The 10,025-nt window shown below is 48.3% G+C and overlaps 1 protein-coding gene across 2 annotated transcripts in view; it reads left to right on the top strand.

Moving 5' to 3' along the window:
* The first annotated feature begins 2,296 nt into the window (after positions 1 to 2,296).
* Positions 2,297 to 10,025, top strand: part of LOC110157786 (glutamate receptor 2-like) — a 28,656-nt gene continuing 20,927 nt past the window's right edge. For both annotated transcript variants that reach the window (XM_020922169.2, XM_055157985.1), the window contains exons 1-2: positions 2,297 to 2,399; positions 9,770 to 10,009. In XM_020922169.2, coding sequence (XP_020777828.1) covers positions 2,312 to 2,399; positions 9,770 to 10,009 — 328 coding nt within the window. In that variant the 5' untranslated portion in view covers positions 2,297 to 2,311. The remainder of the gene's footprint in view (positions 2,400 to 9,769; positions 10,010 to 10,025) is intronic.

Below are 10,025 nucleotides of genomic sequence, written 5' to 3'. Positions count from 1 at the left end.
ACAAGTCCAGGGCGCTGGACCCACAGACTGGTAGAAGATCTCCAAGAACTTGCTGCACACACTGAAAGACCTGAACTTTCTCACGAAGTAACTCATGCTCTTCTTGTACACAGCATCACTGTTGTCCCTCCAGTCCAGTCTGCTTATGTCACTGCTGTGACAAGCCCACCTCACATTTGAGGATTATTACACGTAAACCTGAGGTGTTCTAGACCAGTGTGGTATCCTTATGAACATGTCTGAAGAGTAAAAGCAGGTGTCTTATCTAAAGCACAGGCTGACTGCAGACGTCAGGGCTGATGACTTCTGTGCCGCCCTCTTGTGGCAAAGCCCTCGAACTACACGAGCTCAGGCCTCCGCGCGCACTGCTCTTCGTGCGTCCTGCACCTCAAAAGCACTCTTTAGAATATGTGTGGTATGTTTGACTGGGAGAGGACGTACATGTGAACGCTCCAGTGTGATGTCACGTAAAAGGAGAGATCCTTTAAGGATGATGAAAAATGAAAGCGTGCGGGGCGTGCTGCGTGATTAACAGTCCGTCCTGGCCGCTTCACTTGGACCAGTGCGGTTGTGTTTGCGGCAGGACAGTGATCTGGGACACGCTTTGTGATATTTGTGCCGTTTTTTCCCCATGAGCGCATGATCGCGTTATCCTCAGCAGAGCGCTACTGTTCTGGGCCATCCGCGGCGCGCGCCCCCTGCTCAGCCGCAGCGGCAGCGCGCGCATTCCTTTGAGGAGGGCACGCGACCGCACACTCCGCGTATCCTTCACTGCACGATGGCGTGAGCCCGGACTGCGCCCAAAAACTGTCGGAGCTGTGCTTTTAAGACTCCTCAGCCATGGAGCTGCTGCTGCTGCTGTTGTCTCTGCTGTGGCGCCACGCGTCCTGTGGATCTCCGAGCGTCCAGATCGGTGAGTCGTGCCCGTCTCCTCCACCGTGCGCCATTCCTCACACTCATCCCCGAACCGCGCTGCTGCCACACAATACACCTTATACCCGTGCATACTTTCATTTTCATCTCTTTCCACGTGCGGCTCCTTCGTTCACAGCCTTTAATGTCAGTGCGCGTGCACGCGGGTTCTCGCGCACGGGTCTGCCATGGCGTTCAACAAGGACAGAGACGGAGACATGTTTAGTGAGGAGGAGCCTGGTGCAGTTCACACTGAGAGCCTGGTGCATACACACCGCACATCCCCGTGTCTCCGGAGCCGCGCTCCGTGCTGTGGCGTGAATGCGCTGTGTGCGGGGTTTGTCCGCTGTGTGCGGGGTTTGTCCGCTGTGTGCGGGTCGAGGGATCCGCTCAAGGTGCTATTGGCTCCACTTTTTTGAGAGCTGTATGACAGGGTATTTTACAGACAATAAACATCATAAATGTAACCTTATTTGCAAACATTCTACGTTATCATTGATTGTCTCTGCTAAGCTCAAAGTGTCTTGCCCGGTGGCACCATGTCATACTCAAGACTACAGAAAGGCATGGCTCATTTCCAGCAGCGCCCTGGCCCCTGAGCCGAGAGCGCAGCTCATGTAAATCACTGCATATCGCCCTCGTGTTTGTGCTCGTTCAAGCGGAAGAGCTATAGGCCCGAGTCCTCCTATAGCCCGCCGCAGAGCGCACAGCAGCGGAGCGCACAGCAGCCCGGAGGAGGCCTGCCCGGGCCTCCGGGCCTATCTCCCGGTGTGTGCCATGCGCTGTTGCCTCCCACGACCTGATAACAGTGCAGGGCCCGGGAGCACCGGGAGTACCGGGAGCACCGGGAGCAGGGAGCACCGGGAGCATCGGGAGCACCGGGAGCATCGGGAGCACCGGGAGCAAGGAGCACCGGGAGCAACGGGAGCACCGGGAGCACCGGGAGCACCGGGAGCGGGCTCTCTGTGGCGCACAGGCCCGTACAGAGGCCCGGAGCTCCGCAAGGCACGGCGCGCGGAGGAGACATTTCAGCCCCAGGAGACAGAAAAGAGCGGCACTAAAATAAAACTCTCTCCTCCTCAGGCTCACAGACACACGTGACCTACTTTCTCTTTCTGGGCTATTCTTCACCAGCTCAGGAGCTCCCTGTATCACATACAAGCGCACATGTGTCTCTCTCCCTCCCCCCTCTCTCTCTGTCTCTGTATTCTGCTCTCTCTTCCTTTCTTCCTCCCCAAGACCCTCTCTTCTCTTCTCCTCTCTCTTCTCTTCTCCTCTCTCACCCTGTCTTCCCTCTCTGCCCTAACCCCTCTGGTTTCTGGTGTCTGGTCTCTTGTGTCCTGCAGGGGGCCTGTTTCCGCGGGGAGCAGACCAGGAGTACAGTGCATTCCGTGTGGGCATGGTCCAGTTCGGAATGGCAGACTTCCGCCTGACGCCTCACATAGACAACCTGGAGGTCACTAACAGCTTCGCGGTCACCAACTGCTGTGAGTACATCTCTCTTAGTCCACTGGCTATTCAGAGGTGAACTTTTTCCAAATGGTTAAGGTTTTCTTGTCCTGCAAGATGGACTTTCAAAGCTTTTCACCATGTTCTAGTTCAGGGCTGTCAAACTCAAACTCACAGAGGCCAAAATTAAAAACTGGGACTAAGTTGTGGGCCAAACTAAATATTTATTGAAAAATTTCAACAACATCTGCATGTTTTCTCTTCTTTCAAGATATGTAATGTTAAACCTTTTCTTATTCAAATAACTGTTTAGTAATAGTTTTGCTTAAACACTCACCCCAGAAAAAGCGTCATTTAAAATAATATCAAAATTTGAAATCAATAATGTATATATCAGAGCTGGTGCGCAGCTCTAATACATATTTAATATGGTCTCGCAGGCCAAATATAATTATTTTGCAGGCCACATTTGGCCCCCAGGCCTGAGTTTGACATGTCTGCTCTAGTTGTTCTGTGCATGTATGAGTCATCTTTATTCTCCTCTATTCAAGCCGTCACCCACTGTGACGTACACTCCCACTGTGATGTACAGTACATACCCACTGTGACGTACACGCCCACTGTGTCGTACACATGCACTATAATGTACGCTGTGACATACACATCCACTGTGACGTACACGCCCACTGTGACGTACACTGTGATGTACATGTCCACTGTGAAGTACACACCCTGTAACATACACTGCGAAGTACACTGACATACACTGTAACGTACACTGCGAAGTACACTGAGATGTACACTGCGACGTACACTGCGACCTACATTGCGACGTACACTGCGACGTACACTGAGACGTACACTGGGACGTACACTGCGATGTACACTGACATACACTGTGACGTACCCTGCGACGTACACTGCGATGTACACTGAGACGTACCCTGCGACATACACTGCGACGTACACTGCGACGTACACTGGGACGTACACTGCGACGTACACTTAGACGTACACTGGGACATACACTGCGACGTACACTGCGACGTACACTGAGACGTACACTGGGACGTACACTGCGATGTACACTGACATACACTGTGACGTACCCTGCGACGTACACTGCGATGTACACTGAGACGTACCCTGCGACATACACTGCGACGTACACTGCGATGTACACTGGGACGTACACTGCGACGTACACTGCGATGTACACTGAGATGTACACTGGGACGTACACTGCGATGTACACTGACATACATTGTGACATACATTGTGACGTACACTGCGACGTACACTGCGACGTACACTGCGACGTACACTGAGACGTACACTGGGACGTACACTGGGACATACACTGCGATGTACACTGAGACGTACACTGATATACACTGCGACTTACACTGACATACACTGCGACGTACACTGACATACACTGTGACGTACATATCATTTAGTTTCCGTTTTGGTAAAAATGGAAAGTAAACGTGCAGTTCTCTTGTGTGATGCTCAGCTGTCCTCTGGAGAGGCCGACAGCAGGGGCACTTTGTTGTGACAATATTTAGGATGACACACCCAAAAGAGGCCAGTGGGAATCAGGTCCTTATACCTACAACTTGGACATCATCGGGCTTGTTTTCTTTATTTAGATCAATATTTCGATTTCCAAATGATAACATACTGATGCATGGGGGAGATTATAAGTAGCACAAGCACAATATGTATTGGGGTCTGTCTCTTGGCATCTATATTATGCTACTTTCTGATGTTATAATGTTTTTTTCTCATCACAAACAGACCTGGAGTTGTGTTTTGTGAGTTCTTCTCTCAAACAGAAAACACTCTTGTGATGTGTTGAAGCGGTAATACAGGAAGTGTTTTCTGGGTTTTTTAAGCCAAGCATCTTTAGAAGAATCATTTGGGTCATTTCCAGTACTGGATTTGTCTGATTTTGGAGTTACAGCTGTTGTTTTATTCTCACTGAAATGGCTTTACTCCTTGATGCACCAGCAGACAAATGGACTCTCCTGATAATCTCAGTCTCTTTTTTTTATGTAAGCAACTTATGACTGATATAATGTATTGTAGAGTTAATCAGTTCAATTGAGGTTAAAATGCTTTAAAACTTTAAAACTACCACTTCATGACATCACAAGGTGGAATGGAGTATTTTGAGCTATGGAGATGTAGGCAGACAGAGCTACACAAACATATGTGAATGAAACAAAACTCCAGGTAATGTGGCTTAAAGCTCACAAGAGTCAGTTTTGCATAACACAGGACGTTTAAAAGGGAGTGATTCCAGGTGGATATTGCAGGGCACATTTTCCTGGTGCTGTAATATCTGTGTGTGTTCTGGCTGCGGGTTACACTGAACTGCCTGTACCAGATTGTTTCCATGCAGTTGAGCAGAATGGGTCCTGTCCCAGTGCAGATAGCCTACATTGTAAAAGCAGCTCTTAAGGTTCAAATGAGACCGCTGTGTGCTGACTGAATCTAATTATGTGACATGACAAAGTGAAGTCTAAGCTCATACTATGCCAGTGCTTCTCCCTGGGGGGCGCGAGGCTCCGTCAAGGGGGGCGCGTTTGACCTCGGGGAGCATGCTTTTTTATTTTTTTATTTTGATTTTTTTTACTGTCTTAAGGGCCGTTCACACCAAAGCGTCAAAAAACGCCTTGACGCCTCTATTTGGAGCCTTTGCATTTGAGTTTAGACGCCCCCGACGCGCATCTTTGACGCCGTGGACGAACGGGACAAAAATACTTGACGCGCGTCCGTTGCCCTGGAAACAAGACCCCGGTCCCGCTCTTTTCCCGAAACAATGTCAGACCAGACTGAGAGACTGTTTTTATGACATAAAACATCAGCGGAGGAGATCGGGTCGACGACTGGGGCGTATATATATTTCTACTCCGCTAATGACACTGGATCAGTCCCGGTCTAGTCCTGGTCTAATACCGGTCTGGTCCCGGTCTAGTCCTGGTCTAATCACGGTCTAGTCCCGGTCTGGTCCCGGTCTAATCACGGTCTAGTCCCGGTCTAGTCCTGGTCTAATCACGGTCTAGTCCCGGTCTAGTCCTTGTTTAGTCTCGGTCTAGTCCCGGTCTAGTCCTTGTTTAGTCCCGGTCTAGTCCTGGTTTGGTCCTGGTCCGGTCCTGGTGTAGTCCTCGCGATCAGCTCGGTGATTGTGGTGTATATATTTATTCTCCGTTCATGTTTGTGGTTCTCGTTCTGGTTCTCGGGTCTTTCTTCCTGATAATAACGTCGCTGCGTCTCTGGATACTCGTCCCTGATTGGTTGACGCGGCGCGTCTGACGCGAAAAGTTCAGCATTTTCAACTTCTTGACGTTGACGCCTTGGACGCGCGTCTTGGCCGCTGACGCCAAAACGCTGAAGACGCGCTGCGCTGACGCCAGATTCGCGCCGCGCTGACGCCGAAAACGCGCCGCAAAAACGCAGGACGCTCTAGTCGCGCGTCCACATAGACTTTACATAGAAAGTGGACGCTTTGACGCTTTGGTCTGAACGGGCCTTTAGAATAAAGTGCAATTGCACTTCCACTACATTAGGGGGCAGTGGCGCTCTCATTGGCAGAGTGTGCGCAGGGACATGGCACAGGGAGCATTCGCTCGGTGGTGTAGGAGTTTTGTTTGCACTGAGCATGCGCGCTTTGCACACAGCACAGAGTTTGAGGATGAAGTGTAGACACGAAGTGTAGCAGACCCTCAAGTGACACCATGAAAAAATATTTAACAGGGATGAGAAGACAGGCGGAGAGAGACGGAGATAAAGAGACAAACGAAAATCTCCCGAAAGCTAAGACGAGGAAATATGACGAAGCGTATGTAGCGCTTGGCTTCACTGTGACTACAGTGGGAGACGAGGAAAGACCGGTGTGTTACTGTGTCTAAAAATGTTGGCAGCGGACAGCATGAAGCCCAATAAATTAAGGCGTCACTTAAATACATTACACCCCAATCACTCTGATAAGCCGCTTGAGATTTTTCAGCGAAAACGTGCCGAATATTGCCGACAATCATTCCGCTTTGTGACTGCTACTTCAGTAAACCAGCGAGCGTTGTTGGCATCATATAAGGTGGCAGTGTTATGCAGAGGTGTACTTATAACAATTTTATAGACAAATGATACTATTTATAGTCACGCGGGGGGGCGCGAGATGTTTTATTCGTCCTAGGGGGGGCATGACAGAAAATAATTGAGAAGCACTGTACTATGCCAACAAGAGATCTTGTCTTTCCCCTAAAGCATCGTTTCCATAGGGCCAGGTGTCCTGTTAATTTGAGATACTCGTCGATTTGAGCTCCCTAGTGCTACTGCGCATGTGCATAACCCCCAAGCGCTGTTCCAGTTTAATGCTGTCGATTTGAGCTCCCAAGGCAGAAGTGGAGTAACAAGTAACATTTGAAAAGTGTATTGGTTTCAGGGCCGGTCCTGGGGCGAGGGGGGGGGGGGTTAGCTCCTGTGCAGTCATTGGATGACCAACAGCACGGCAAAACTGACGCACCTGTAGCAAAGACAGTGCGAACCATGTAACTGTTATTTAACAACTGTACAGCACACATGCACAGAAGAGCTGAAGAAACAACTTGCAGCGTGAAACTCTCATCCACCTGAGAACATGTCCAGTCTCCTGTGCAGGGCATTTACATTCTCACTGTCAAGTGTTGCAGATAATAATAAATCCATATCCAGTCAAAGTCTGCTGTGGCCGTGTAAAGTTGAAGCCAAACTGAAAACATGAACCGAACTCCACAAACTTCCTCCTCCTCGGTCTCAGTAAAAGTGTATATCCCAAATGTGGTGTATATATCCATTGTGGAGCTGGTGTGCATAAAGATGCAGCCAAACAAGACCACATAAAGTTATCCATAATCCTCCACCTCCGCACGTGTAAAAAAAAGTTAAGTTACAACAAAACAGACAGAGTTGTGCTCTCTGTTTCATTTGCATTTGCTTTGAGTTATAATCTGAACATCGATGAGTGTTGGTGCACAGGTCTTTTGACAGCTGTCCAGCGACTCACGGCACAGGCCTAAAGCTAAGCAGGCCTGGGCCTGGTTAGTACCTGGATGAGAGACCACTGGGATTACCAGTTGTAACAGCGGGGTCACAGTGTCATTGAAAAATCACTTTATTTGTCCCCGAGGAGCAGTTGAAATACATTGAGCAGTTAAATACAATAATAATAGAAAAGTAATAATCAGATCCAGTGTTAGGGCATTTTGGCCGACCTGGGCATTATCATCTTCATATCTTTATACAAGGCACTCACTTCTGCCAGTCTGTCCCAGAGCAGCTGTGACTACAGCAGTATCTTACCATCACCTTTTGTGCAGTGAAATAATAATGATGACTACAGAGCTCTCAGAGGCCTTGTTGAACCTTTAAAGAACATTATTGATAAGACAGTTTCTAGTTACAAATGAGATGAAGTGACTGCATTGCCATAGTCTTTTCTTCAATAGGGCATCTTGCTTTAAAGTGCATCTGACAGGTGAGACTGCCCAATGGGTTTTGTAGTTGTAGTAACACTATTTATCTATATCATATATATCACAGTTACAAGTACCTTGGTATCCCACAAGCAAATGGCTCCTCAAAGAGGCAACAAGGAAAGCAGCTACGGCCAAATACCTGCAAAGAGTGAGACAAGTCCTAAGAAGCAGCTCAATGGCAAGAACAAGGTTCAGGCAATAAACAGCTACGGCGTGTCAGTGATCCAATACACAGCTTGAATCATGCACTGGCCAAAGGAGGAGATACAGACCACAGATGTTAAGACACGAAAGCTCCTGACCATGCATGGAGGGTTCATCCCAAATCCAGCACCCTGAGACTGTACGCAAGCTGGAAGGAAGGAGGCCGAGGACTAGTGAGTGTGGGAACCACTGTCCAGGATGAAAAATCCAAGCTCCTTGAGTACATCATGAGGAAGAGGTGCTGGAGGGACCATCATGGCAGGACAAACCCCTACATGGGGCGAACCACCGGAACAGAACTGAGGAGGCTGATATCAAGAAATCCTACCAATGTCTTGAGAGGGCTGGTCTGAAGGACACACAGAGGCTCATCCTGGAGCACAGGAGCAGGATCTGGGCACTCAAGCAATAGAGGCCCAGATCTACCAGACAAGAGTTACGGTGTAGACTGTGCAAAGATGCTCCTGAGACAGTCCAGCACAGAACTGCAGGTGTAAGTTGCTGCAGGGAAACAAACATGGAGCGACATAACCAAGTGGCACCATAGTGTACAGAAACATCGGTGCAGAGTACGAGCTGAAAACTCCAGGATCAAGGTGGGAAACACCTCCAAAGGTTGTGAAGAACAACTGAGCCAAGATCCTGTGAGACTTCCAGACACAGACTGACAGGATGGTGATGAACCAACCAGACATAGTGGTGGTGGAGAAGAAACAGAGCAGAGTCGTGGTGGTGGACATCACAATTCCAAGTGATGGTAATATCAGGAAAAAGGAACACGAGAAACTAGAGAAATACCAGGGGCTCAAGGAGGAGCTGGAGAAGGTCTGGAAAGTAAAGGCATCAGTGGAGCCTGTTGTGATCGGAGCACTCAGGGCTGTAACCCCCAAACTGGAAAAGAGGCTACAACAGATACCAGGAAAAACAATGGACAAAGGGCAGAACAGGAACAACAAAGATACTGATGAACTCTCAGGCTCCCAGGAGGAGCCGAGCGGAATGAGGGTGAGAGACCAACCACCGTGGAATGTGAGAAACACATGGTTTAAAAATTATATATATATATAAAAAAAAAATAAAAAAAAATGTGTTTCTCACCTTCCACGGTGGTAGGTCTCTCTCACCCTCATTGAGCTCGGGTCCTCTACCAGAGGCCTGGGAGCTTGAGAGTTCTGCGCAGTATCTTTGCTGTTCCCAGTACTGCACTTTTCTGGACTGAAATGTCCGTTGTTTTTCCCGGTATCTGTTGTAGCCACTCTTCCAGTTTGTATATATATATATACATACATATATATATATATATACATATATATATATATGGCGTTACTACAGCACAATCACAATCAATCTAATGAAACTATTGCACATTGCATCAATTTGCTGTGTTCAGTTTTGTATCATGTTTGTGTATGTTTATGGAGAATTGTCAGATTGTGGTGTGGGAACATGGGTGCTTTAGGCTTGTGGGAGAAGTCTTGTACAAAACCTTGCAAACTTATTTCCTGTGTTTTTGTACTTTTCTTCTCAACTTGTTTTTCCACAAACTGCAACTTAACTAATGTGAAACTGTGATAAATATTGACCACAGATAGTACCCACCAAACTAAGGCAGAATAAGAAAAACATGAAAACCTGTCATATGCATTTTGATGTTATCTTGATGAAGATTCCATCTTCTCCAGTCTGTTCCCAGTTTTCTCGAGGCGTCTTTGCCATATTTGGATTCTACGATAAGAAGTCGGTGAACACCATCACGTCGTTCTGTGAGACACTCCACGTGTCCTTCATCACGCCCTCCTTCCCCATCGAGGGCCAAAACCAGTTTGTCCTGCAGATGAGGCCGGACATCAAGGGCCCCCTGGTGTCCCTGGTGGAGTACTACAAGTGGGAGAAGTTTGCTTATCTCTATGACAGCGACAGAGGTGCAAACAACAAACA

Source organism: Boleophthalmus pectinirostris, unplaced genomic scaffold (assembly GCF_026225935.1).
Source record: "Boleophthalmus pectinirostris isolate CB_2022bp ecotype Guang Dong unplaced genomic scaffold, ASM2622593v1 HiC_scaffold_22, whole genome shotgun sequence".
Taxonomy (NCBI): Eukaryota; Metazoa; Chordata; class Actinopteri; order Gobiiformes; family Gobiidae; genus Boleophthalmus; species Boleophthalmus pectinirostris.
The sequence above is the reverse complement of the archived record's forward strand: the minus strand, read 5'-3'. Positions and strand labels throughout refer to the sequence as shown.